The 27,089-nt window shown below is 63.4% G+C and overlaps 2 protein-coding genes across 4 annotated transcripts; one reads left to right on the forward strand and one right to left on the reverse strand.

The window, feature by feature from the left end:
- Positions 1 to 9,056: 9,056 nt before the first annotated feature.
- On the forward strand, positions 9,057 to 19,064 carry ZNF335 (zinc finger protein 335). Of its 3 annotated transcripts, none has more exons than XM_084271676.1 (28): positions 9,057 to 9,123; positions 9,690 to 9,921; positions 10,254 to 10,527; positions 10,926 to 11,003; positions 11,102 to 11,431; positions 11,571 to 11,702; positions 11,780 to 11,938; positions 12,053 to 12,299; positions 12,379 to 12,556; positions 12,638 to 12,750; positions 12,943 to 12,961; positions 13,169 to 13,285; positions 13,375 to 13,451; positions 13,570 to 13,730; positions 13,862 to 14,091; positions 14,186 to 14,258; positions 14,346 to 14,440; positions 14,540 to 14,823; positions 14,930 to 15,071; positions 15,145 to 15,534; positions 15,621 to 15,763; positions 16,080 to 16,219; positions 16,677 to 16,780; positions 16,879 to 16,956; positions 17,124 to 17,207; positions 17,381 to 17,449; positions 17,631 to 17,712; positions 18,270 to 19,064. In XM_084271676.1, exons 2-28 carry the CDS (start codon positions 9,721 to 9,723, stop codon positions 18,386 to 18,388), a joined length of 4,119 nt encoding a protein of 1,372 aa, XP_084127802.1. In that variant the 5' UTR covers positions 9,057 to 9,123; positions 9,690 to 9,720; the 3' UTR covers positions 18,389 to 19,064. The 3 variants fall into 3 exon arrangements, with proteins under 3 accessions (XP_084127802.1, XP_084127803.1, XP_084127804.1); XM_084271677.1 differs by having other exon boundaries at positions 14,933 to 15,071; XM_084271678.1 differs by having other exon boundaries at positions 12,053 to 12,284.
- Positions 19,065 to 24,218: 5,154 nt separating this feature from the next.
- Positions 24,219 to 25,646, reverse strand: LOC311197578 (E3 ubiquitin-protein ligase RNF182-like; the record flags this gene model as incomplete). The annotated part of the gene is made up of 2 exons (XM_084271354.1): positions 24,219 to 24,970; positions 25,415 to 25,646. 2 exons carry the CDS (start codon positions 25,644 to 25,646, stop codon positions 24,219 to 24,221), a joined length of 984 nt encoding a protein of 327 aa, XP_084127480.1.
- Positions 25,647 to 27,089: the final 1,443 nt, after the last annotated feature.

The raw sequence follows: 27,089 nt of genomic DNA on the forward strand, positions 1-27,089 counted from the left end.
ACCCTGCGGCAGCAACCAAGCGGCTCAGGAGTAAGAAGTGGGGGTTTGTAGGGGGCGAAATATGGGCAAAGCTGGTGGTATTTAATGGTAAACTCCACGAAGCAGAAGGAAGAGTGGTAGATGCAACATGCTCGGATTTCACTAAAACATTTGACAACTGTTCTAAGGCTTCTGCCAAATTAATTCAGAGCGGCTCAGTTGTCAACACAGGCATATGGGCAAAACAGGCAGTCTGGGGGGTGGCAAACGGCCTGGCCATCAGCTGGGGAGCTGCCGGGGCTGCACGACCCTCGGGGCCTTTTAAAACCCCTTCTGCAGGCGTGGGTGCCATGGGAGTGGAAGAAGGCAGCTGCCAGGATGGAGCAATGGGGATGGAGAGAGCTGCCACGCTGCCAGGGAAGGAGCGGGGCAGGAGAGCACCCAGGCATGAGCCACCCAGCCTTTTGGGTGGGCATTGCTGTGCCGTGAGCCCCATGGGCACCTCCAAACACCCTGTAGCAGACAGCAGACCTGCATCCCCCCTGGTCAGAGCCAGGGTCCAGTGATGCCCTTCCGTGGGGCAGGGGGACTGACCAGACTGACACAGCACCCAGCTGCTGCCTGGTGAGGCTCAGGGCCCCCACCATGCCAGAGCCACAGAGCCCCTCTGGCCTCCGCGGGGCTCCGGGCACGGGCAGGGCTGGGGGGCTGGCACAGGCTGGGAGCTCTCAGGCGATGGGAACAGACTGCACAAAACACATTGAAGGCCTCTGGAGCCCTGCTACACACACAGTTCTCCTGCCCACCTTGTTTATTTTACTTATATTTCAGTAATTTGCTGATTACCCCTTTTTAACTAACCAGCAATGATGAATCAGCAGCACAGGAGAGGGTGGAAGCCAGCGGCCTTGGACCGTGGCTCCGAGGTCTCAGGTTCTGGGAAGGAAGCCACAGGATCCCTCCAGAAGGGAAAAAAAACAACCACCAGCAGCAGCACTTCTGGCAGGAGAGGAGGGGCCGGGGCTGTGGGTGCTCAGCAGCTCCAAACACATCCAGGAAGGGGGGTTGGTGATCCCAAAGCCCCAGGGGAGCAGCAGCCGTGGCTCCGACCCGGGGGACACGGGGACAGACAGCGCGTGGCACAGCCGTCATGGCACAGCCTGGCACAGCCTGGCACAGCCTAGCACAGCATGGCACAGCATGGCACAGCCTGGCACAGCCTAGCACAGCCTGGCACAGACTGGCACAGCCTGGCACAGCATGGCACAGCCTGGCACAGCCTGGCACAGCATGGTACAGCCTAGCACAGCCTGGCACAGCCTGGCACAGCATGGCACAGCCTGGCACAGCATGGCACAGCATGGCACAGCCTAGTACAGCCTAGCACAGCCTGGCACAGCCTGGCACAGCATGGCACAGCTCGGCGCTGCCATCGCTCCAGCCTGCGTGTGGGCACGGAACACACTGAGGGCATCACAGGCCCCTGGGGCAGGCAGGAGCACCCAGCAGAGCAGCCGTGGGGACACAGGGGCTGTGTGCTCCATGCAGAGCTGGCCCAGCCAGGCGGCACCGCCTCGCCTGGAGAAGAGCCCCTGTGCATGCCACAGCACCTCCCAGCCAGGCCAGGGCCAGGGCCAGGGCCAGGGCCAGGGCCAGGGCCAGCGAGTCGCCTCCTGCCAAGGGGACCAGGAGAGGGTAAGTAGTGGCCTTGCCGCAGGCTCTGGCTCCAAGTCCCTGGGGAGCAGCTGGGAGCGGCTCCTGCCTGTTTCGGGAGCGCCCTGCCCGAGCCCAAGGGTGACATTACGGCTGAGGCCACGGGTTCAGCTCAGCCTCAGCAGCCACAGCAAACGGGGCGTTATCCTGCAGCATTCCCACCTGCACCAGTGCCCGGCAGATCCCAGGGAACAGCCGGAGGGAACCTGCTCCCCACGGAAACGCCGGTGGCCCAGCGAGCCCGTGGCACATGGCTGAGGGGCCCGAGCGGTGCCTGGCAAGAAGCTGCCCCCCCAGCAAGGAGCAATCCCCCAGGAGAGCCCCAGGCGCCTTCCTCAGGAGCGGCTGTTGCTGGGAAGGAGCTGAGCGGTGAAGCAATCTGGTGTGAAGAAAAACCCCATTTCCTGCAGCAAGGGCTGTTTTGCTCAACGTTTCACAGAATGTGCTGATGCAACTGCCCTTCCCAGGTGGGATATAAATACGAGCCTGGTTGATGTGGATTAATGCCCTGCAGCTACACAAACATCCCCAGCAATGTTTTCCTTAAAAAGGAAAAAGAAAACAAGGAGGAACAAACAGCAGGGACAGACAAAATCACTGACTGTGGAAGTCCAGGGGCTCGGGTTGCAGGGAGGCTGGAGGGGCGCAGCCCTGGGCACTGTGCTCAGCACAAGCCACCACCTATTCTGGGATGCTGACCGAAGCCATGAGCTCACGGAGCAGCTATTGTGGGAGCAGGGCAAGCTCAGAGCTGGGTCGGCCTGGAGAACAGACCGCTGCTGGGATGGGCAGACCAGCACGGCTGAGGGGTGCCGGCAAGAGCAGGACCCCCACTGTAGCGCGGTCGGCACACTCTCTGTCCGGCCGTAGCTCTTTCCAAGTGCTGTATCCAGGCTGGGAAGCGTGTAGCTGGGAAACCTTCCATCTCCTGGGACAGGCTGTCAGGGCAGCTGATCAACCAGCCTGTTAAAAATCAGCTTCATGTCCCACTCAAGTCTTATCACTGTATTCTCCAGGCACAAGCATTTGTGTTGTCTTCTCAGCTCGCCCCCCAAAGGCCTTTAACCTGGCCCTCCCCCCACTAAGGTATTTGGACACACATCCAGCGTGTGCCGTGTCCAGTTTTGCATTTTCTTAAGCTTCTTGCCGAGATTTCTTTGTGTTTTCTTTGGCTCTGGAATGGTTTCAGGCACGGGAGCCCCAATGGCAGAGCATTATCAGGAGGAGCTGTGCCTCCAGAGCAGAGCACAGGAGCTCTGCTTCGCCCGGCTTGGACATTCTCTGCTCAGCCCTGCCTGGGGGCACGCAGCATTTTTAAAAATAGCAGGTTACCCATCCCAGCAAAGGTCCTGCTGGTAGAATCCTTTGCGACAGAGGACATGGGGTATCTCTGCAGGGTAACAGGGAAGCTTTAAGCTACTTTCCATCAGTTGTGCCAGCATCGAGAGGATCCACACGAGCCCCCGAGGCTCCCAGAGATCATGTTGCTTTGCTCTGGAACCATCATCCAGTGGGAAAATCCCTCACTTGTCTCAGACAGCAGCTGACCAAAGGCATAAAGAGTCTGACACAGATCCATCCCATTTCCTCTACCTGGGAGGCAGTTTTTGCCAGCTTCCTCCAACCCACTCCCTGGGCAGAAACACAGAGCTTCTCCCAACAGGGAGTACAGGGATGCTCCAAGCCCACAGATGGAGCTGGCCCCACAGCTGGTCACAGACAGCACCAGGCTCCTCCGGCGTGAGCTATGGAGCTACAAAGAGAACCCCCTTGGCTCATCTCTGTTTCTGGAACAACAGAGATGGCAGCAGCCGGCTGCAGGCGGGGACGCGGCGCCTGAGTCACTGGCAGACAGCGCTGCTGCAGCAGAGCACTTGTGCAGCCAGCCTCCCCTCAGCTCCCGCCAGCACAGGATGGGTCTCACCCAGGCTGTCGCCTCATGACAGACGAGGGCATAAACCCTTCAGGATGTATTTAATTAGCTTGTAAAAAAGCCAGGAGATGCACTAGCACCTGGCTGGCAGCTCAGCTGCAGTTCTTCTCTGGCCTCTAATGGGCACACGGTGCCTCCAGGAAGCTTCACCGGGGGCTGGAGGTGCTGGACAGACACGAGGGCTCCCCAGAGACCCACGGAGGAGCCCCGGGCTGAACAGGGCCCAATCCAGCCACCACTCCCCTCGCCCTGGACCAGAAGCAGCACCACCAAATGCAGAGGCTGCTCCAGCCCAGCCCACTCATTCAACACCCATCCCCGTGGATTTCTGGCAGGCTGAACCCCACACTCCGGCCTGTGCCAGATGAGACACTGTCTGTCCTTCTGCAGCTGGCACCACGTCAGCACCGGCTCCGTACCGGCCGCTCTGGCCAGCAAGACGATGCGACTGCCTGCCCAGACCTGCTCTGGACAGAGCTGCACTGCGGGCTGACACAGCCCCAGCAGCCCAGGGACGCAGCCGGGAAAGCGGGTCCCTTCCCTGGGCACTGAGCAGCCAGGTTTGGCCCAAACATGTCCCAGCCTTAGGCGAGCACAGACACCCAGTGGGACCGGGGCAGACCCCCAGCTTGTGTATCTTGACCACAAGTGCTAAAGGCACCGCGACAGCCAGCGCGGCCGGGCCAGGCCAGGGCCAGACTGGGCGCTCATCAACGCCTGGGCATAAACCAACCTGGGTGATGGCTCGATTAGCAAGAGAACAGAGGAAGACAGCTACTGCCATGAAAAGAGGCAGGCTTGGCTTCTGTGAGACAGAGCAAAACTAGAGCAGCTCTCAGGCACCATTCCCACACTGGAGAAAGAGGGGAAAAGTGCCTGACAGCCCGAGAGTGTGTCCCCTCCAGGGCTGAACACATGAGGCCCTGGGCCCTGGAGAGGAAGGGCATGGCAGAGACCCTCAGACCTCGGCCAGGGTCACTCCACCAAAGGGCTGAAACAACAAAGGCGGTACAAAAAAGTACCAAAAAGTTGTGTCAGATGGGACAATCTCTGTCTGGCTGCAGGAACTCTGAGTCAGCGACTCCCTTGGCCGGTCCTAGGGAATTCTCTGGAAGGACTCACCAACTCAGCGCATCCTCACAGGGTCACACGAGGACCTCTGGTAAGGATAAGGCATTCATTTTGGTGTGGGAGGGGTCCTGTGGAGCTGCTCACGGGTCGTGGTTTGTAGAGCCCTGCCGGGTGTCGTGCCGTTGCATGTACGGGGTGTGCCGGGCATCTGCTCAGTGCAGCCGGTTCTGCATTCACACCTGGCCACAGTCCACACCTGCGCCTGTGATACACACATGAGCTGTCAGTGTGGTGTGGGTGCCCCAGGCCCTGCCCCTGGGCCGTATCAATTTTAGACCAGGGAACCAACAAGGTGGAGTTTTGAAAAAGACCTTTGGGCTGCGTTGTAGCCCGCTGGGAAGATACCAGGGAACCACCTGGAGGGAGTGTACATCGTGCCAGCTTACCAGTGGTGGCCTTTATATGAGCTGGGTGATGGTGAGAAATGGCCTTTTAACAGAACTTCAAAGCACGAGGCTTTGTGGCAGCTCATGTTATCCCTGCACAGAGGAGGAGAAGGGGATGAAGATGGTTTATGCAGATGGGTTTCTCACTCTGCGAAATCACCCTGAATGGCAGAAAGAATGAGGAATCAGTTTGTCACCCCAGGACCCTATGGTCCCAGTGACAGAAACAGAGAAAAGTAAGCAAAACTGGAAGCCCAAAAGCTGTTGCTCAGCCCCCAGCACTAAGACGTTTAGAGACTGGTTCACAGAGAGAGAGATTAGAGGGTTGTTGGCCTCCACCAGAAGGAGAAGGTGATAGGGAAGGAGATGCTGGAACTGCTGGGGTTGCTAAAGGATTTGAATTGATTGTTAAAAGTCAGGCCCCTGACTGACTGGGAGGATGAGGATGCGATGTTGGATGTGGTGTTGAGAGACTCAGAGAAGCAGATGGTTGTGAGATTGGTGTGGTACAGGGAAAGGATTGCTTATGGAATATGGACTGCCACCCCCAAACCAGCAAATGGGTCTAAATTGTATAAAATTAAAGCTAGAAAAGAATCCCCTACTGATCTTTGAACTGACTGAAAGAAGGAATGCAGAACCATGCCCCTTTAGATCCCACCTCCCAGGAGGGAAAGGGGACGGTTGATATTCTTGGTTTTGGGACAGCTGGTGGATGGTATCAAGGAGAAGATACAGAAAGTGCAGGAAACAGACACGAGAGACCTGGAGAAATTGCTGGAGATGGCTTGGCAAGGGTGTCGGGATAGAGACAGCCAGAAAGAGTGACGGGCAAGGCAATCCCGAATGCCAGGGCGGCTGCCTTGCACACCGCAGGGGTCCAGGGACCCTCTCCAGCCCATCAAGAAACCACACTGAGGGAGGGAGAGGAGCTGTGGGAAGTGGTGGAAGTGCCCCACCTAGGGGAAATCAACCCCTCCTGAAGGATCAGCGTGGGCATGGCAAGCCAGAGGGGCCCTGGAGAAAGGATTGCCCGAGGCTGGGCAAGCCAGCGATGGTAACGGGTGTAAAAGGCAACTGATGGGACCAGGGGAACCTTCCTTAGCTGAACCCTTGGTAGAAGTGCAGCTGGGGAAAGCAAAGAAACCTGTAGAATGTTCAATAGACACAGGGGCCACGTTTCAGCATTAAATCAAACCTTATTACCTGTGAGTAGGACGAGATCTGTGTCAATAAATAAGATTTACACCCCGTAGTGGCAAACCTACACACCTTGAGGGCTAATTTAAAGGAAGCCTGTGACTGGTTCAGCATCAGGTCTGAAAGCTGCATTCTTGTGCCTCACCTGGGCCCCTGAAAGCCTTTGAATGGGAAATCAATCCCTGATTCAGGACAAAAAACCCCAACTAACCTGGGCAGTGCTGCCTCAAGGCTTTAAAGCCAGCCCCATCATCTCTGGAAATCAATTAGCTGAAGAACTAGAGGCCTGGGAAAGACCTCTGGGCAATGGGATCCTTTAGCAACACGTGGGTGATGCTGTGACAGGCACGGGACAGGATGAAGAGGGTACAGAACAGACTGTGAGCTGCTTGAGTTCTCCTGGACTAAGGGGTTACTGAGTCTCATTACAGAAAGCCCAGATCTTGAAGAAAGAAATGACACTCTTGGGATTTGCTGTTCAAAGGGACAGAGACAGCTCGGGAATGGTGGAAAATAAGTGTTTTGCAGGAATCCAGAACCAACCAGGGTGAAAGAGCTTCAGACCTTGTTGGGAAGGGCAGGTTGGTGCAGATTATGGGCCTATAATTAGGGATTCATGGTTAAACCTGTACACAAACTACTGGAAAATGGCCAGGCACAAGTAATATGGACTGATGAATCTGAGATGGTGTTCAGAGAATTGAAACGGGAGGTAATGGGGGCTCCAGCTTTGGGCCTGCCCAATATAACACCCGATAGAACACCCTTTCTGGCTGTTCTTTGAGAGGCAGGGAGCAGCTCTGGGAACAGGTAGCAGTGTTTTGGCGTGGTGGGAGCTTACATTTAAGTCATGCAAGTCTCTCCAAAAGAAATTAAATGAGGTTTTGAACCAACCTCAAGAACTTTGGGAACATTTAAAGAAATGAGATGAGGCACTGGTGGAATCTGTCAGCAAAGCAGTGATGGCTGGAGGCAAACTTGTTGGCTCTCTAGTCAGGGGGAATCTGACACTGCCCGTGGTGGGCAGCACGTCTGTCCAGGACACTCACCCTCTGCAGCGAAGCACCCAGCTTTGAATGGGTCAGTTGGTGCACTGGGGGTGCTGTTGGTGGTTGTTACCACACTCACTGACTGTGGGAGTCTGGGCTTTGCCTACAGTGAACGGTGAGGGTTGGGACTCTTTGTGAAGGAATTTGCAAAGTTTAAAGGGGGGGGGAATTAAAGGGTTAAATCCCTGACAAACCCTGACTAAGACCCTACTCTGATACATAAAAGCTCTGCTAGGATTCCTGATGTGTCACTGCCTCCTGGGGAAACCCTCCAGGAGAGGAAGCAGCCGGCTAAAACCAGCATTTCAGAGCCATGCCAGGGAGGTTTGGTGGGGAAGGGCTGCTGGTGCAACTCCTGACCTGCCACAAGCACCCGTGTTACTGCAGGAGCATCGCTGGCAGCTGTGTGAGAAGAGTGATGGGGAGGTCTGCCTCTCAGGCGAGGGCTCACCCGGGAACCCGGGGAACAGCTGGCTCTCCTGAGGTGCACAGACGTCACCTGCACCCACCCATCAGCCAGAGACAGCAGAGCAGAGCGGCTGAACTGTGACTCGGTGGGGGGTGGGATGTGGGATCCTCTGGCTGAGAGTTCAGAAACAGGTTTCAGGAGTGGCTTAGTGCACCAGGCACCTCACTGGGGCTGTGCAAGCGACTCAGCCTTGCATTGCCTTGAGGCCCCATCTCTGCAGACACCCGTGGGAGCTGGGGAAGCTCAAACCTGAGTTGTCCTGTAAACTGGGACTAAACTGGGCAGCGTTGCATAATTCAAAGAACTGAAGCCTGGGCTGAGCCTTCAATCCTCTGAACAAATAACATGGCCCAAGTCCTGATCAAGCCACTGCTCAGCTGACCAGGAGCCAAGCCAGGGGGTTCATTTGGCTTCAGTGCACCCAGAGCAGTCGGGTCTGCAGAACTGAACCTCACCCACAAGACACGACGGTAAGGGGAACAGAGCTGCGGACAGCACCCCAGGCGCCATCACCCGCTCGTTCCTGCCTGTGCCGCTGGGAATCGCGGGCTGAAGGGCAGCTGCGACCGCCCGCGGACACGGGACGCCCCAGGAGAGCTGCGACCGCCCGCGGACACGGGACGCCCCAGGCTCGTCCTGGGCTGCGAGAGCAGGACCGGGGCAGCCACCGGGGTGAACAGCCCGGACCCTGCCCGCGAGCGCACGGCTGGGCGGATGGGCGGTCCCGGGGGCTCACCGGGGCCCGAGGGCCCTGCCTGGGGGCCGCGGCGGGCACGCGCCGTGTTCCCGTGTCCCGGCTGCCCCGCCGGAGCGCCCGTGCCGGGGGCACCCCCGGTGCTGCCAGCGCGGGCCCGGAGGCCGCCGGTTCACCGCCCGGCGCCCCGGCCGCGGGGCCGCACCCGCCGCTGCGGCGAGAGGGCGGCCCGAGCCGGGCCCGCGGAACCCCCGGCGCTGCAGCGGCCCCGGGCGGCCCGGCCGGGACCCCGCCGACACTTCCGCCTTCGCGTCACGTGACGGGCGCAACCCGGCGCGACGCCGACGCTCAGGGCCCGGGCGCCGCTTCGTGACGCCATGACGCACAGGATCGGCGCCTACCCCGCGATTCCTCCGCGGAGAAAGTAGTCCCCCGGCGGGGCGCCGAGGCCTCCCCTCGCCCGCGGGCGGCGGCCGGCGCCGCTCGGTGCCGGGAGGCGGCAGCGGCAGCCAAAGGGAGGAGCCCGTCGCCGCGGCAGCGAGAGTCCCGGCCGAGGCGGGGGGGCCGGGGTAAGTAGTCCCGACGCGCGGCCCGCGGCGGCTGTACCGCTGCGCGGCGCGAGGGGCGGGGGGGCATGGCGGCCGCCGTGATGCCGGCTCCGGCGGAGGCGCGGCGGGGCCGCGGCGGGTCGGGTGAGGGCGCGATCCGGCGGGCGGGCGGCGGCGGCCGGACCCCCTCGCCCCGCCGCGGCGTTGGCGGCTCCCCCGCCCCGGCGCACCGGGGCCGCCCCGCCGTGTGCGCGCGCGCGGAGGCGGCGGGGGGGACCCCGCGGCAAGATGGCGGCCGGGGGCCGGGCAGGGCCGCGGGGCATGACGGGAGCGGGCAGGCCGGGAGGCGCCGGGGGGACACCCCCCACCTCCCCCGGCCCCTTCTCCTCCCCGGGCGCGGACGGGACACCCCCACCCTCCCCTCCCCCCCCCCCCGCGCATGGCGCCCCGGCGGCCTCGGCCCCGCCGCGGGGGCCCCGGGGGGCGGCGGCCGGGGACCTCGCGGGCCGGGATCCCCGCGGCGGCCGGGGGCGGCGGGCAGCGGGCGCCGGGCCGCGGCCCTGACGGCGGCCGCCTCCCCCCTCCAGGTCGAGCCTAGGCGGCCCCGGCAGGGCGGGCATGGAGGAGAATGCGGTGGAGAGCAGCAGCGACGCGGCCCCGCAGGCGGCGCGGGAGGAGCCCTCCGAGAGCGGCCTGGGCGTCGGCACCTCGGAAGCCGTGTCTGCGGACAGCAGCGACGCCGCCTCGGCCCCCGGCTCCCTGTCCCGAGCCGATGACTCCGGCGTGGGCCAGAGCTCCGACAGCACTGGGGTCACCTTGGTAGGAGCAGTGGGCTGGCGGCTCGCGGGCGGGAGAGCGGCTGCAGTTCGGGTTCCTGAGAGTTGCCCTAGACGGGTCTGGCAGGCTGAGCTTGGAGACAGGTCCAGCCGCTGTCACACCGGCCTGGCATCTGCTTGCTGGGCTGAGGAAGAGAGCTCTCCTTGGCAGCAGGAGCAGCCCTGCAGGTCTGTGGTCCTTGGCAGTCCCGAGGGGATCACTCTGATGCTGCGCGTGGCAGTTCTGCAGCGAGACACCAGTTGCATGCGCTGACTCCCCTGAAGGCCTGGCCCAGCCGAGGTTCCTCAGCTGAGCTCTTCTTTTTCTCCTGCCAGGAGGAGGTGTCGGAGAGTAGCTCTAGCACAGATGCTGCCCCTCGGGTTTACCTGCCAGACTCATCCTCCATTGCTCAGTCCACCTTGGTCTCCAGCGTGTCGACCGTCAGCCAGTCCGTCATGGTGTCGGAGTCGCCACAAGTCCTGGTCCACTCCAGCGTCATCACGGACGGAGCCATGATAGTGTCGGACTCCACTGCCTCCACCTCCTCAGACCTGGGTTCTGCCATCGACAAAATCATCGAGTCCACGATTGGGCCTGACCTCATCCAGAGTGAGTGTGTGTTCGGCTGTGGGCGGGCGCGACGGGCCCGCCGCCCTGCGTGGCTCAGGGTGCGGTGCCGGGGCAGGGAGCTGCTGCTGAGACACACCTCGGGAGCTGAGAGGGAGATGCCTGCCTGCCTGCCTGCCTATGCACCTCCACCAGGGAGGGTTTCTCGCCGTGCCTTGCTGCAGTAGCTGGAGGGTTTGGTGAGGAGCTTGTAGCTGCTGCTGGACAGCCCTCCCTTTGGCTGCTCCTTCAGCCACACTGCCAGCAGCACAGGGCAGGCCTTGTCACTGGAACTAGGCCTTCCTCACCCCTTCCCACTTGTGTCTAAACCTGGGAGACCCCCATTGATTCTGCGGTCCCCACATCTGGCAGTTACCACTCTGCTCTCCTCTGCCCCCCAGGCTGCATTGCCGTGACCAGTGCAGAAGATGGGGGGGCAGAGACTACACAGTACCTCATCCTGCAAGGCCCCGATGATGGTAAGGGGCGTTTGGGGGTAGCTGTCCCTGTGCCAGAGTCCCCGTGGGTGTGCTGACGGAGGGTCTGCTCCTTGCCTGAGCTGGTTCCTGTGTTTCAGGTGCTCAGATGTGCCCCATGGTGTCCCAGATGGCCACTTCTGCCCTGGCCAATAGCTTAGCAATAGAAACTGTTGCTGATGGACCGACCTCCACATGCCTTGACCAGCCCGGCCCTTCAGACCCTTCTGCCCCAGATCTGGCCCCTGCGCAGCCAGATCAGGCCCGAAAGGTGGATGGTGGGGACGAGCTGGACCAGCCAGACATGGAGACCCTGGAGGAGATGATGGAGGTGGTGGTGGTGCAGCAGTTCAAGTGCAAGATGTGTCAGTACAAGAGCGTCTCCAAGAAGACGCTCATTAACCACATGAAGGAGCGTCACTTCCAGCCAGGTGCGTGCTGAGGGCTGGGGAGGGGCGGCCGTGCCGCAGCCGGGCCTGCTCCCTCCTGGGGAGCAACGAGGGAGCGGGGCAGCGTCAGGACAGGCTCCCCCATACACTCACCAGAGGGGCTTTCTGTTCCCTGCGGCAGCGGGTTCAGCTCTGGCTTTGAAGAAGGGACGTCCACGAAAGGGGGGATCAGCTTCAAAGGCTGAGGAGGAGGCCCCAGAAGAAGAAGATGATGATGATATTGTGGATGCTGGTGCTATTGATGACCCTGAAGGTAGTAGTACTCCTCCTCCTTGCGTAGCTTAGTGTTTTCCCAATCTCTGCCTGACGTTCTGGGACACTTACCTGCAGAGGACAGTGACTACAACCCGGCTGAGGATGAGCCCCGTGTGCGACAGCCCAAGTACAGCCGCACGGTGCCCACCTCCAGCGAGGAGAGGCCGCGCCGGCGCCCGGGGAGACCCCGCAAGCTTCCTCGCCTGGAGGACCTGCCCCAGGCCGTGCCCGAAGGTGAGGGAAGCAGGAGGGAGCAGCCCTGTGCCAGCCTGGAGCTGGGAGTGGTACGCAGCTCCTGGGAGCCCCCAGGGAGCGGGTGACAGAGCCGTGCTGCCTTCTGTCGGGCAGGAGAGGAGGTGACATCCCAGAGCACGCCGAGCCGGGAGCTGCAGAACCCTGAGGCAGCCAGTTCCTCTGGGCTGGAGAACGGGACCAGCGAGAGCCTGGCAGAGCCCAGCATCAGCCAGTCCGACTCGGAGAACAGGGACCCCTCCTCCCACAGCAGCCCCGAGGAGGCAGACGCGGTCCCGCGGCGGCGAGGGCGGCCGTCCCGCCGCTTCCTGGGCAAGAAATACCGCAAGTACATGGGGCGCAGGTGAGGGGCTGTGCCGGGCTGGCGCTGGGCCAGCACCGCTCTGCCGCCCTGGCTCTGAGCCCCCGCCCTGTTCCTGCAGGTACTACTACAAGTCGCCCAAGCCCCTGATGAGGCCCTACCTGTGTCGCATCTGCGGCTCACGTTTCCTCACGCACGATGATCTGCGTTTCCACGTCAACTCGCACGAGGCCAACGACCCCCAGCTCTTCAAGTGTCTGCAGTGCAGCTACCGCTCCCGGCGCTGGTCCTCCCTCAAGGTGAGCGCGCTGTCCCGACCCCAGGCCCACGAGGGTAGCTGCTGTCCCCAGGTCTCACGGCTCTCGCTCTGCTGCTCGCAGGAACACATGTTCAACCACGTGGGCAGCAAGCCTTACAAGTGTGAGGAGTGCAGTTACACCAGCGTGTACAAGAAGGACGTCATCCGGCACTCCACCGTGCACAGCCGGGACAGGTGAGGGAACTGCAGCCCTGGAGACAGGCTGAACGCACTAACACTGCTCCTCCTGCCCTGGGAGGGCAGCCATGGCTGCCCCTTCCCCTGACTTCAGGCCCTTTCCAAAACAGGTAGTTTTGGTGTCTGGGTGCGAGGGAGCTCGGACGTGGGATGTGGCTGACACGGGGGGGTTTCTTCCTTCTTTTTCAGGAAGAAGAGAGCCGATCCGGTGAGTCTGAGTGCCCTGTTGTCTTGTCTCTCAGCACGGTTATATGGGAAGAGGCATGTCTGGGTCTTCCACAAATTCTTGGTGCCTTGTTGAAGGCAGTGTTTCTGGACCACCTGAGGAAAGGCAGCCCAGGTCCTGCAGTGGGGAGAGGGTAAGGCAGCCGGTGACCCCCTCCCAGATGAGCTCATCTCCGTGCTCTCCCTCCAGCCCCCAAAACTGAACTCCTTCCCGTGCCCTGTGTGCAACCGTATCTACCCCATGCAGAAGAGGCTTACGCAGCACATGAAGACACATAGCACGGAGAAGCCACACATGTGTGACAAGGTGAGGTGGGGGGAACACAGCCTGGGGAAGGGTTGGCAGGGAGTGAGGCTGGGCAGGAGGTGAGTGCAGCTCTGCTTTGTTTGCTGCAGTGTGGGAAGTCCTTTAAGAAGCGCTACACCTTCAAGATGCACCTGCTGACACACATCCAGGCCATTGCCAACCGCAGGTAGGAGCCTGGCAGCAGGCTGTGGCCTGCCCTGGCAGAGCCCGTGTCCCGGCTTCCCCTCAGAGGGGAGGACAGAAGGGCCCTGCTGTGCTCCTGACGGGCAGCGTTGTCCTGGCAGGTTCAAGTGTGAGTTCTGTGACTACATCTGCGAGGACAAAAAGGTGCTGCTGAACCACCAGCTGTCACACATGAACGACAAGCCCTACAAGTGCAGCTTCTGCAAGTACTCCACCTTCCGGGAGGACTTCCTGGTCTCGCACATGGCCGTCAAACACACCGGTGAGAGGAGCCCCCTGCCAGCCCCCTGCCCTGACGTCCCGCCCCACACTTCTCCAGGAGGGGTTCAGTGTGTCTGCTCTCCCTGCTGCCACCCAGGGACCCCCTGCTTGACTCCCCCCCCCATCTCTCAGGTGGGAAGCCGTTTGCCTGTGAGTTCTGTCACTTCACCACCAAGCACAAGAAGAACCTGCGGCTCCATGTGCAGTGCCGCCACGCCGACTCCTTTGAGGAGTGGGCACAGAGGCACCCCGAGGAGCCGCCCTGCCGCCGCCGCCCCTTCTTCACCCTGCAGCAGATCGAGGAGCTGAAGCAGCAGCACAGCCAGGTGCAGGCCCCAGCTGAGCCAGAGGCCAGCCCAGCGGTGAGTCTCACGGCCGCGCCCCAGCTGCTCCCCGTGCTCACCAGCCCCGGTGTCAGCTCCGTCTCTCACACAGGTGCCTCTTGGCACGGTCCAGGCTGCCCCAGAAGCAGAGCCCCCCATCCTCTCTCAGGATTCCCTGGGAGGGGCCACCATCATTTACAAACAAGGCGAGTGAGCTCCCAGGGGAGGGGGTGAGGGTGGGGAGGAGGAGGTGGGCGAGCCTGTGCCTGACCCTCTCCTCCTGACCCCGCCAGATGTGGCTGGATCAGCGGAGCTGGCCACGCAGACTGCCCTGGATCTCCTGCTGAACATGAGCACCCCCCAGGAGCTGGCCACGGGCTCGCTGCAGGTGAGGAGTGCTGGGGGGTGGGTGTCGGGGAGGCTTCCCAGCCCTGCACGGTGCCCAGCCCAGCCTTGCCTTCTGGCTCAACTGCTGTCTCCTCCGCAGGTGGCAGTGGTGAAGCCGGCTGACTCGGGAGAGGCTCAGGCCCCTTGTGAGCCCCAGGCACAGGAGGAGAGGGCAGGGAGGGACTCTAAGGAGCAGCTGCCACAGAAGTTGGTGACGCTGCACGTGGCAGAGCCCGCGGAGACGCTCGTGCAGGAGGCTTATGAGGAGGCGACCCTGGGGGGCTCAGAGCTGCAGCAGATCACCATTCCCTTCAGCGGGATGACAGAGTACAGCATCATCACACCCATCAGTGAAGAGATTCAGGCTCCAGGCATGCTGTACAGGTCAGCTGTGTGGGAGGAGCGGGGTGACAGAGCCACTTCTGACCCCAGATGAGGCTTTAGAGGTGAGGAGGGTGAGGCAGATCCTCCCTGACCCTGTCCTCTCCAGCAGTGAGGAGGAGAGCCCCGTGGAGACTTCCCACACGGTTGTGGTGAGTGAAGCTGTGATGACAGAGGAGGCCCTGAAGGACCGTAACAGTCACTATATCATGTCCTCCAGCGTCCCGGGGAGCCAGTTCCATCACGTGGAGGTAAGGAGCTGAGCTTCCCCCCTGGCTTGGGCAGCAGTGTGAGCAGGAGTGACGGGGTGTTTCTCTCTCCCAGCCGCTCAGCGGGGACGCTGCCGCTCCCTCGCCCGCGGAGGGACAGGAGACACAGCCCACCGGCGTCAAGTGGCCCCTGGTGCAGTGTGTCACCAGGCAGCTGCAGAAGGACTCGTCTTTATCCCCAGCCTCCGAGGGGCAGGAAGGCTCATCCCCAAAGGTCAAGTGGCCTGCGCTCCAAGGCATGGCCAAGAAGCTCTCGTGCAAGGTTTCCACGGCCAAGAAGCTCTCGTGCAAGATTTCCACAGCCAAAAAGTTTTCATGCAAGATTTGCACAGCCATGTTCACAGGGAGAGCAGAAATGGAGAGTCACAAGAGAGCCCACATTGGGCCCAGCACCTTCAAGTGTCCCGACTGTCCGTTCACTGCAGCCTTCTGGCCGGAGGTTCGGGTAGGTCCCTGGCACGGAGCAGCCCCGGGCACAGAGGTTCGGGGAAATGGGGCTCTCTGACCCTGTGCTTGTCCTTCTGCCTCCAGAGCCACATGGTCCAGCACGCCAGCCTTCGGCCACACAAGTGCACCCACTGCAGCTTCGCCTCCAAGAACAAGAAGGACCTGCGCAGGCACATGCTGACACACACCAACGAGAAGCCCTTTGCCTGCCAGGTCTGCGGGCAGAGGTGAGTGAAGCCTGTGAGGTTGTTGCTGCTTCCAGAGAGCCTGCAGAGCTCCCTGAGGCTCAGTAGGAGATAGGATGTTGGCAAAGAGCTCGCTGCGCTGGCCCTACCCCCAGGAGCAGGCCCCTGTTCAGGGGACTCTGCCCTTAAGAAGGGTTCCTGCTGCAGTTGGACCCAGCTTTGTCTCCAAGAAGCATCTCCAAGGGGAGGTTTAGTACTTGGGCACTGGTGGATACGTTTTGGGAGCTGGGACAGGCCGTGTTGTAGGATGAGCTCGTGCTGCCTGTGGCTACGACCTCCCCCTCCCTCCTTCCCGTAGGTTCAACCGCAACGGGCACCTCAAGTTCCACATGCAGCGTTTGCACAGCTCGGAGGGGAAGAGCCCGGGGGCGCCGGCAGCTGCTGCCCCGCAGACCGTCATACTCAACAGCGACGAGGACACACTGGCCACCCTGCAGAGTAAGAGGATTCCCTGTGCCCAGGGCTGGCCTGTGGGCCAAGCAGGGCTGAGCTGGGTCAGGGCTGGGAGATTCTTCCCAAAGACCAGGACTTGGTGGGTGCAGAGGCCAGGGGGTTGGGCATGGGGAGCTCTCCCAGTGAGGCACCAGCTGCTGTGGTGCTGTGCACAGGTCTGGGCCTGGTGTCCTCCTCCAGGCTCAGGTCCCATGAGCACATCGTGAGAGCAGCCCATGGCTGGAGTGGGAAGCGGGGCTCGTGCCCTGATGTGGAGGTTGGGCTTTGCCCATGGTGATCTCTGGTTTCCCTCACGTCAGAAGAGTTTGGTTTAGCCTCTGACCCTCTGTGAGCAGAGACCTTCCTGTGCTGCTCACTGGGGTGTGTGCGCGGCGGGGGCTGCTGGGGAGCGTGGCCGGCGGCAGCGCCGGCAGCGGCCACACCAGCTTCCTCCTCCTTGCAGCGGCTCTGCAGTCCGGCCAGGCCGTGCTGGCTCCCGAGCAGCTGCAGCAGGCCCTGGGGCAGGAGCACATCATTGTCACGCAGGAGCAGAGCGTCACCACCCAGGTGAGTCAGCCCATCAGCCTCATCCTCCCCCCCGTGTGGCTGCTTCCCACCAGCTGTGGGGGTTCCACTGACACCGCTGGGCTCTTGCTGACTTTCAGGAGGAGACCACGTACATCCAGGAGATCACAACTGCCGACGGACAGGCGGTACAGCACTTAGTGACCTCTGACAACCATGTGAGCAGCCGGGGCGCGTCCCAGGAACCCAAAGAAGCTCAAGTGGGGAGGGCTGGGTGCAGTGGGGGGAGGTCAGGGGGAAATGGGCACAGACAATGGGCAAGAACCTGCTGCGCCTGGGGTGGGCAATGACAACCTCTTTTGGGCCTGGATCCTTGTATTTGCAGGTTCAGTACATCATTGCCCAGGATGGCGTACAGCACTTGCTTCCCCATGAGTATGTTGTTGTCCCAGAGGGACATCACATCCAGGTAAGCTTCAGGCTGCTCCCTTTTTATGGTGGATGGGGCTCATGAGGGTGCCACGTGTGGGGCGGGACCTCTTCCTGCTCCCTGTGCCTTGCTCTATTTGGGTCACAGTTTAGTTTGGGGACAGGGATGCCCACCACCCCTAACTGAGCCTCAATAGTAGCTCTTGTCCCCAGGTACAACAGGATGGTCAGATCACCCACATCCAGTACGAGCAGGGCAGCCAGTTCCTCCAGGAGCCGCAGGTGAGGGGCCAGGCGTGGTGGGAGGAGCTGACAGGGTGCTGAGAGCTGGTTCTGAGAGGAAGGGGTGTGAAAGTGAAGGTACTCTGTGGGTCAGTGACTCACTGCAGCAGCTGTGGCCAGAGCAGCCCTCCAGGAGGGCCCCTCCACAGTCCCAGACCCTCCTGTTCTCTCCTCCCTGCAGATCCAGTACATGCCGGTCTCGCCCGAGCAGCAGCTTGTCACCCAGGCCCAGCTGGAGGCAGCTGCACACTCAGCAGTCTCAGGTAGGACCCCAGGGCCGAGCGCTGCGCAGCTCCAGCAGCCCCGGCTCCCTCCAGCTCCCGGGTGCCAGTCTGGCCGTGCAGCCTGTGCTGCGTGTTGGCAGCCCTGAGAGCCCCTGGTCCTGGCCCAGCTCTGCCTGCAGAGGCTGCTGGTTCGCTGCTGCAGGCAGGGGCTGGCAGGGGAGCAGTGCCGCAGCGTGGCTGGGGGAGGCCAGGCTGGGTTGGCAGCTGGCTGCCTGTGTCCCTGTCACGCTGGGAAGTGGCCAGCTTTTGTGTCTGGGGAGTTCTTTGGCCCCACCGGGTTGGTTTTGGAATGGTACCAGCTCCCTTCCCCTGGAGATGAGTCTCTGTGCTGGGAGGTGCAGCGGCTTCCCCAGGCTGCAGAGACCCTGATGGGTGTTTGTGGAACTAACCAGAGCCAGGATCCCCTCAGAGCCAGGCTCTCCACGGGAGGCACAGTGGCCCTTGTGTTCCAGCCACAGCAGGGGACTCCAGGCAGCCTCGGGTGCCCTGGAACGCACGGAAGCCCTGAGCCCCCTCTCTCTCTCTCTCTCCTGCAGCCGTGGCTGATGCTGCGATGGCCCAGGCACAGGGCGTGTTCGCTGCCGAGGCGATGGCTGAGCAGCTCCAGCAGCTGCAGCAGGGGATCCACTACGATGTCATCACGCTGGCAGACTAGCAGCAGGGCCCGGCCCGGCTGGCGCTGAGACACCGGCGCCGAGCAGGACAGCGGCGCCCCGCAGGAGCTTCCTCAGCCAGCAGTTGCCTTATTGCTTTGGAGCTACGGGGGCCGTGCCTGAGCTGTGCCTGAGGATGTGCTGCCGCCCGGCCCCTCGCCGCGAGGGTCTCGTGCCCCCTCCCTGGCACAGGCAGCTGCCTCCCGCAGCGCCGGCTCCGCAGCAGGGGCAGGCTGCGCGCAGGCACTGCTCCTCGTGGGGCTGGTGTCTTTGCCTGTTGCACTTGATGGTCTGAAGTCCCTTTTCCTGAATCAAGTCTGTGGGGGCCAAACTCGGCGTCTGCCTGGCACCTGAGGATCCCGGGGGTGCCGTCGGGCTGAGCCGGGCTGCGGGGGGGTGTGTGCAGCCACTGCCCCTGCCGCAGCCATGGGCTGTGCAGTCCTGGTGTGAGGGCAGCCGTCCCCCCTCCCCTTGGCTTCTCCAGCCTGCAGGCAGGCACCAGGACAGCTTTGGACTGGAGGAATCCAGAGTAGGAAGAAGCAGAGGTGGAAGATGATCTATTTTTCTTCTGAAGAGGGATGGACTCTGGCGTTGGTTCGTAGGTGGTTGTGGGAGGGGTTTGACTCTGACATTCTCAAGCTTTGACTATGCTTACGAATAAAAAGGGATTGAAACCTCTGTGTGTGCCTGCCTGGGGCTCTGTGTCCTGCCCTGCGCCTGGCTGCCAGGGCCAGGCACATCTGGCCTTCCCTCTCCCTCCTCAGGAACGTCCCTGGTGTGTCCCTGGGGGGCTGGGGGCCCAGAGCCTGGCACATCCCTGTGCTATGGGCGTCCTCCTGCCTGGGTGACCTTGGCTTTGGGGAAGTGAGCTGGGCATCTGGGCCGAGGGTGGGTTTGGGGCTGGAGTCATGAAATTAATCGAGTGGTAAACAGCCCAAATCCCATGTAACTCTGTCCCAAACTACACACACTGCCCCTCCCTGAGCGGATTGTCTGGAAGTATTTACATGTGATTATAACAGCTAATCTCAGAGTTTTAGTTGGCTGCTTCTGCATTAAACTGATTATCTGCAGAGGGGAAAAAGGCCTCGAACCACCCAACTCCAGTGAGAGCTGCAGTGAGGCCGCAGCCTCCCCCCGGGGCTCGGCTCATCGCCCCTCTTGCGGCCGGGCTCCCAGCCCCGCTCTTGCACAGCACCGGGGCTGGTGCTGCCCCCAGAATGAGCGCAGCACCCTCCCTGCCTGGCTCCCTGTCCCTAGGGAGCCCCGGCCTGGCCCCTGCTGCTGTGGGCAGGAGCCCCGACACCCCTGCCCAGCTGGGGAAGGGGTGTGGGAGCAGCTGGGGTGGGTTGGGGCTCAGCTGGGGTGGGTTGGGGCTCAGTCCTGGCCGGGGCTGCGTCCCACTGGCTGCGGCCTGGCCGTGCCCAGCGGTGCCGGAGTCTGTCCAGCGGGACTCGGCCTCCAGCTGCCCCCGTGCAGCACTGGCCGGCCCTGGCCCTCCCTCTGCAGCTGTGCCAGGGGTTAGGGCGGTGCTGCAATCCACAGGCGCTTTCCTAGATTACAGCCCCATTATCTAATCAAGCGGATCCCCGGCGCTGCCGGCGGCTCTGATTAGGGCCGGAGGAGTCCTGCGGGGACAAGGTTACGGGGCCGCTGCGAGGCCGGGGCTGGGCCCAGCCGTCCAGCCGGGCGCTCTCCTCCCGGCCAGCGGCCTCTGCGGCTGCCCAGAGTCTGGGACCAGCCTGAGGTGGGACGGATGGATCCCGGCTCCGGGCTGCTGCACGGGGGCAGCTGTGGGTGCTGCTGGGGCTCTGGCGTGGGGCGCAGCAAGGCCCTCGGGTTTGGGGACTGGGCGCTGGCTGCTTGTCCCTGAGATGTGCTGCCACCGGCAGCCAGCGGGGAGCCTGTGGATGCGGAGGGCTCGTTAGCACCGGTGACCTTCCCTTCCCGTCCCCGGCCAGCGCTAAGCGGGTTTGTTACACATTTAATATCCTGAGAGCGTTATTAGTCAGTATTTAATGACGGATACAACCTGTGGGATAATCCCAGGCTGGGCAGAGGCGCAGTGGCAGGAGCGGGGCGGGCTGGGGGGTCGCAGGTTCTGAGCCCCTTGCACAGCTGTGCACAGCTGCCCTGCCCGCCCACTGCCCCTGCTCCGACCCCCCAGTGCCTCTGGGTCTGGGTCCCCATTCAGGCAAAGGGTCCCCAACCACCCCTGGGGCTGCAGACCCCCTTCCCCTTTGGGAATACAGGTGCAGGTACGGCGGCACTGGGGCTTAAGCCAGGATCTGGCCAAGCTGGAGGAGGGGTGGGCTCCAGGGTAGTACCTCACACCCTCTGCATCATACCTGGCCGTGCACAGGTTCTCCCACCAGCCCTCAGCTCTCTCACCTGGTGCCCACCATGGCATGGGGGGGGGCTCTGCTGACCCCTGCCCTGGGACCAGGTCAGGGCTGGGTCAAGGACAGGGTCCGATGGCTCTTGGCACTGCAGTAAAACCCCATGTGCATTGTGTCATAGAGCCACAGGCTGGTTTGGCTTGGAAGAGACCTTAAAAATGACCCAGTGCCACCCCCTGCCATGGGCAGGGACACCCTTCACCAGCCCAGGATGCCCCAAGCCCCATCCACCCTGCCAGGGATCCAGGGGCAGCCACAGCTTCTCTGGCCACCCTGTGCCAGGGCCTCTCCCCCTTCACAGGGAAAAACATCTTCCCAGTATCTCATCTAAATCTACCTTCTTTCAACATAAAACCATTCCCCCTCGTCCTGTCGCTCCCTGTCCTTGAAACCAGCCCCTCTCCAGCTTTCCTGTAGCCCCTTTAGGTACTTGATGGCTGCAATAAGGTCTCCCCAGAGCCTTCTCTTCTCCAGGCTGAACAACCCAACTCTCTCAGCCTGTCTCCATAGCAGAGAGGCTCCAGCCCTCTAAGCATCTTTGTGGCCTCCTCCAGAATTGCTCCAACACGTGCATGTCTCGTGTCATTCCCCCCCAGTGTGGCTGTGGGTGTCCACAGGGCCATGGACCCCATTCCCGGGGGCTGCGTGGACTGTGCTGGGGCCACGCAGGCTCAGGGGGCTGGAGGGGCTGGGGTGCTGGTGTGGGTCCTGGCTGTGCCCTGGTTGGAGGTGGGCTGGTGGGAAGGATGGTCCCCGCCCAGCGCTAACTGGGGAGGGGGCAGTATCAGCTGCCCCAGATCCCTGCCGCCACTCTCGTGGGTGCTAATACCCACTAATCAGCTGTCAGTCACCACGGACCCCAGCAGCTATAAAAGGCCTGGGAGAAGCTCCCCAGTTCCTCTCCCTGCAGCATGGCAGCTCCTCAGGGTGAGGGGAGCCCAGGCCGAGAGATGGGGGTCTGCGGAGGGGGCTGGGGAGCCCTGCGGGGGCCCCCCCAAGCCCTGCTGCCCTGCCCCTGCCCCATGCTAGCCGGCTACAGCCTGCTGCCGCCCACCCTGAGCCTCCTGCTGCCCTCGGTAAGTGCCGCACAGCAGCTCCCGGGGGCTGGGACACGGGCCCCCTCCTGGGACTGGGCTGGGCTTGTGTGGGATGGTTGGGGTTGGGGCTGGGGAGCTGCTGTCCTGCGTTCCCTGCATCCCCTGCACCGCCTCAGCATCCCCCTGCACCTCACCCCACTCCTCAGCATCCCCCCAGCATCCCCCGGTACCCCCACATGGCACCAGGCACGGGAGAGGATGAAGATGGGCAGGACCCAGCTCCACCTCTTCCCCTGCATGAGGGACTTGAGGCCCCCCAACCCCATCCTGCCCTGACACCCCTGTGCCCCCTCCAGGTCTCACCAGCCTTTGAGGTGCCGCCGGGGCTGCTGCCCAGCGCCGGGCTGTGCCCACCCTGCTGCCGGCAGCCGCTGCCCCTGGAGCCAGGGCGGGTGAAGGCGGCAGCAGCGCGGGAGAGCACCGGGGCGCTGAAGGCCTGGCTGGCACGGCACCCCCGGAACCCCTACCCCAGCAAGGGGGAGAAGGTGATGCTGGCCGTGGTCAGCCGGATGAGCCTCACCCAGGTCTCCACGTGGTTCGCCAATGCTCGCCGGCGCCTCAAGAAGGAGAACAAGGCGGGCTGGGCCCCCCACGGCGCCTCGGACGGCGAGGAAAGCGAGGGCGAGGGGGCCCCGTCGGATGCCCCCCCTTGCCCAGAGCCCAGCCCCATAGAGGAGGCACATGGGGGCAGTCCCGAGGGGGGACCAGGCTCTGGGCAGGGCAAGCAGCCCCTGAAACCCAAGATCTGGAGCGTGGCAGCGATGTTGGCATCTCCTCCCAGCAAGGGCAGGTGCCTCCCAGGGGTGCCAGCAGTGCCGAAGGAGGGGTAGGGCTCGGTGGTCGTGCCTGTCCCTGAGGGGCAGCCTGTGGCCGTGGGGAGGGGACAGACCCTTAGCTGTGCAGGGCAGGAGAGACGGCCATGGGACCCAGTGGCTGACTGGCTGAGGAGAGGCGATGAGGGCAGGGGGCACATGGGGCACTAATAAATGAGACTGTCCAGGACCTTTTGGTGTTGTCCATGTGTGTTGGGGATGCCGGTGGGGATGCTGGGGTGCTGGTGGGGCTGCTGGGGTGCCAGCCGGGATGCAGGCATCTGCACTGCCAGCTCTGCTGTGGGTGGCTCCACCACCCCCCGCAACTCCTGGGAGCAGGACCAGTCCTGCCCAGAGCCTTCCTGACACCCTCCTTCCCCTTCCCTGGAGTCATGGGGGGGCTCATGTGTGGGGTGCAGGACTGGGGTGGGGGTCACTGCCGGCACAGCCGTGCGCCATGGGGCAGCACGTGGCGAGACACACAGGGACAGGGACACACAGGACGGGGACGTGCAGGAGGCACCATGCACAAGGATCACAGGAAGGAGCAGCAGCACCCATCTGCTCACCAAACCCGGCAGCAGCTGCTGGGACAGGGCTCAGACTCACCGGGATGCCCCATCCCCCTGGGACCAGGTGGCTTCGCACAGCCCCAGGGTGACAGACAGGGCCAGGGGAGCCGGTTGGGGAGAGGAGAGGTGACCGGGAGCCCTGGGAAGGCACAGACATGGGGCAGAGCTCGATGGAGGCTGGATTTTAATGTTCCTAAGAACTGGGGAACAGAAATCAAAAATAGACTTTGCTCTTCTTGATAAAAGTAATAAAATGGTTAGCGGTGTTAAATTAATCCTTACAAAACACAACCCAAGGAGGTTAAATAAAGCCCAGAGGCTCCGCATAAAAACCACAACGACTACAAAACAGCTGCAAAGACTCTTTACACACCAGAGGAGCTCCTCCTCCCCGCCCCTCCCCTCTACGGTACACAGCGTCGGCGAACACGGGACTCACACGTGGGAAGAAACACGGACGCGCTGGGAGCAGCGCTGGGGGCGCGGGCGCCACGCACCAACTATTTACACTATGGACACGGAGCGGGGCTGGGGCCAGTCCGGCCGCAGGAGCCCCCGGGCTCTGCCCGTCCCCCTCCTGCCGGCACCGGGCTGCGGGCAGCTGCCGGGGCCCCTCCAGCCGCGGCGCCGGGCACCGGGCACTCGCGCTTCATCCTCGGGGATCCATCTCCCGGCTGCTGCTTTGCTCTCGGCCCAGCTCCCGCTCCGTGTCTGCTGTGGAGGAGGAGGAGGATGATGATGAGGAGGACGAGGAGCTGAGGGTCCGGTAGGCTGCCACGAGCTCCTGCAGCGCTCCCGCGCTGCTCTGCAGGGAGGCGGCAGGCGCTGAGCATCTCCCCGCGGCCCGGGCACGTCACCAGGCTGTGGGCTGGCTGCGGGTTAGTCCCGAGGGGCAACGCTCCAAGGTGCCCAAATCCTCCCCGGCGCGGGCGCGGGGTCAGGCAACGTGGGGTCAGGAGTGGGGGAACCCAAAAACCTCCCGGCACAGACACTGGCAGAGGCTGTAGACGATGCAGAGGAGAAGGGTGGAGGGCACGAGGCTGACCAGGACGATGCCCAGGCTGTGATGCTCGATGAGCAGGAGGTAGATGCCGAAGGGCAGGGAGCTGAAGTAGAGGAGGCAGAGGACGCCCAGGATGAAGCGGGGGACGGCTCGCCACCCCCACGAGCGCCACTTCTGCGCGGGGCTGTGGCAGGGCAGCGCGCCCAGGCTGGCCGGGCGGTACAGCCGCACCACCTCCAGCCTGCCCAGCCCCTCCGGCGGGGCCACGTCCTCCGGCACCTCCAGGATGGTGACGACCAGGCAGTCAGGGCCGGGCGTGGGCTCCAGCACGCTGGGGCAGAGGAGGACCTCGGGGGAGCGGGGGACACCCCGCTTCTTGGCCCGCTCGCGGCCCGTCAGCAGCAGCAGCACGTCGCCGTCATCCTGCAGCCGCTGCACGTCCCCACCGGGCACCGGGCTGTGCCGGCGGCAGAAGGGGCAGCGCAGCTGGTGGGGCGACAGGTTCCCCAGCGCCACCATCCTGCGCAGGCACCGGGCGCAGAGCCGGTGGCCGCAGCGGAGCAGCTTGGGGCGTCGGGACCGGGCGTCGTAGCGGCTGTAGCAGATCTTGCACTCCAGCTCGGGGGCCGCAGGCAGCGGCAGCGCCCGCTCGGCATCCTGCAGCGCCATGCGGCCGGGGGGCTGCCCCGGCGCCGGCCGGGCTGCCGGAGAGGGAAGATGCTGTGAGCGCGGCTGGAGGGGGGCGGGTGGTGCAGGCTCGGGGCCCTGCTGCACCCCACAGGCTGGGTCTTGCTCAGCCCTTTGGGCTCCGCGGTGGGGCCGGGGGGTGCAGGGCACCGGCAGCAGCCCGTTCCCGGGGCCGGCGCAGCCCGGTTCCAGCCGTGGGCCGGTGCTGCCAGCGCCGGGACCGGCCCCATCCCCGGCCCCTGCAGACATCTTTCCCGGAGGGGACCGGCTCCGGGGCCCCTCCGCGCTGCGGGGGGGGGGACTGCGGGGGGCCCAGGGTCCCGGGTGCTGCTTCTCCCTCCCCGTGCGTGCGGGTTCCCCCGCGCCCCGGGGCCGGGCGGGCTCCGGACGCCGGGCTGTGCCGGCTGCGGGGAACCCCTGCCCCGCAAACCCCTCCCGCCCCCCCCCCCCCCGCCCACGCCGCAGGGCAGCTCCCAGCCCGCGCTGCCGGTACCTGCGCTCTGCGCCGGGGCTCCGGGAAGGGACGCGGCTGCGGGTCGGTCCCCGGTCCTGCGGCCCCGGTGGGCCGAGCGGCGGCCCTGTCCGCGGAGGCAGGCAGGGTGCCGGCGGCGGTGTGAGCCCCATGGAGAGGCGTGGGGCGCGCTGCCCGCCACGCTGCGGAGGCAGCCCAGGCGCAGGGGCTGCCAGCATCCTCCGCGGCGTTGGCCTGGCAACGCGGAGCGGGAGGCGGATGCTCGGACGGCCGGGAGCGGTGCGGAGCGGTGCGGGGCCCCGCCGAAGTAGGATCAGACCCACCCGCTGCGCACAGGGCACGGCCGGGGCAGGCAAAGGGGTTCCCCGGGGGCCCCCGCCGGGCTGCAGCCGGTGTGCGCGGGGGGGTCGGTCCGGCTCCCTGCGGCCCCTTCGCTCCCGGGCAGCCCTGAGGATGCGCCTGCCCTGCCTGGGGGCTGCAGGCAGTGGGCCCTGGGGCCCTGCAGCCCCCGGTCCGGGGGACAGAGTGGCCTCAGGGCAGCGTCCCCAGGGCTCCCGCAGCATGGGCAGAGCCCCTGCCCGTGGGAACAGGTGGCTCCTGCTTGGCACTGGGGAGAGAAGCTGCTTCAGGCATGAAGTGTCCAGTGGGGAAGGCTCTGCACACCCATGATGGAACCCAGCGACTCACCTGACATGGGAGATCGTGGGGTGCAAAGCAATGCTTGGTGCCAGTGATGGACATCTGGTCTCCTCACCCCACTTCTGCACCCCAGTGAGCCAGGACTGGGGGCACTTGGGGGGCCAGGCTGGGCATGGCTGAGTCCTTGTCACATGCTGCTCCGCACGTTGTGTCTCCCCAGCCCATGCCAATCCCCCCCACCCCCCAAGGCTGCAGGCCTTGCAGTGGTGTTTCCAGCAGCCCCCAGGGGCAGTAGCTGTGAAGGAGCTCCCCACCTTCTCCTGACTCCCCCTCTGCTGCCCAGGGCTGAAGGCAGGGTGGCAGCACTCCTTCCTCCCTGGGGCAGACAGGGCAAACCTCTGTCCTGCTGCGATGCCAGGCAGGAGAGCGGCAGCAGCGCCCACCATGGGCAGCAGCACTTGCAGGGACGACTGGGAGAACATCACACAGTGACCACTGCCCTGGAGACAGTCCTGACCCTGGGGGATGTCGTGGGTCTCCATCAGTGATGGGGTCACAGCTGTCTGTCCTCAGCCCCCTCAGGGACAGGTCGGGGTATCTCTGCCAGCCAGTAAGAACATTCCTTTTCTTTTTTCTCCAGACAGGGCTCTGCTCCAACCACTGAGCTCTGTGAAACCCAGGTAATCACTGCCTACAGCTGACAAGTGCAGTGCTGGGCTGCAGCTGGGCCGGCGCTGGAGCAGCCCCTTGGGCTGGAGCTGCCCCTTGGGCTGGAGCTGCCCCTTGGGCTGGAGCTGCTGGGAGCAGCATCAGCTGGGGCCTTTTGGCTCAAACTGTGGAGGTTTGGCAGAGTTGGAAAGAGCTTTTATTCCAGTGGACCAGGCAACATCCAGCTCCCAGTGTGACCACTGCCCTTGTCCCCCCCCCAGTGCTGCTCATACCCCCCACCCTTCCCAGCTGCGTCGTCCTGCAGCCCCCCGCCCCAGCCCCTCACAAAGCCTGACCCAGCCTCACACGCCTGC

Source organism: Gallinula chloropus (assembly GCF_964237585.1).
Source record: "Gallinula chloropus genome assembly, chromosome: 16".
Classification (NCBI taxonomy): Eukaryota; Metazoa; Chordata; class Aves; order Gruiformes; family Rallidae; genus Gallinula; species Gallinula chloropus.

Excerpts from the sequence above, each read along its gene's own strand:
- ZNF335 (XM_084271676.1), top strand. The coding sequence starts at position 9,721 with ATGGAGGAGAATGCGGTGGAGAGCAGCAGCGACGCGGCCCCGCAGGCG. Across the intron at positions 10,528-10,925 it reads TGGGCCTGACCTCATCCAGA|GCTGCATTGCCGTGACCAGT; the intron begins GTGAGTGTGTGT and ends TCTGCCCCCCAG. Across the intron at positions 16,220-16,676 it reads CACACTGGCCACCCTGCAGA|CGGCTCTGCAGTCCGGCCAG; the intron begins GTAAGAGGATTC and ends TCCTCCTTGCAG.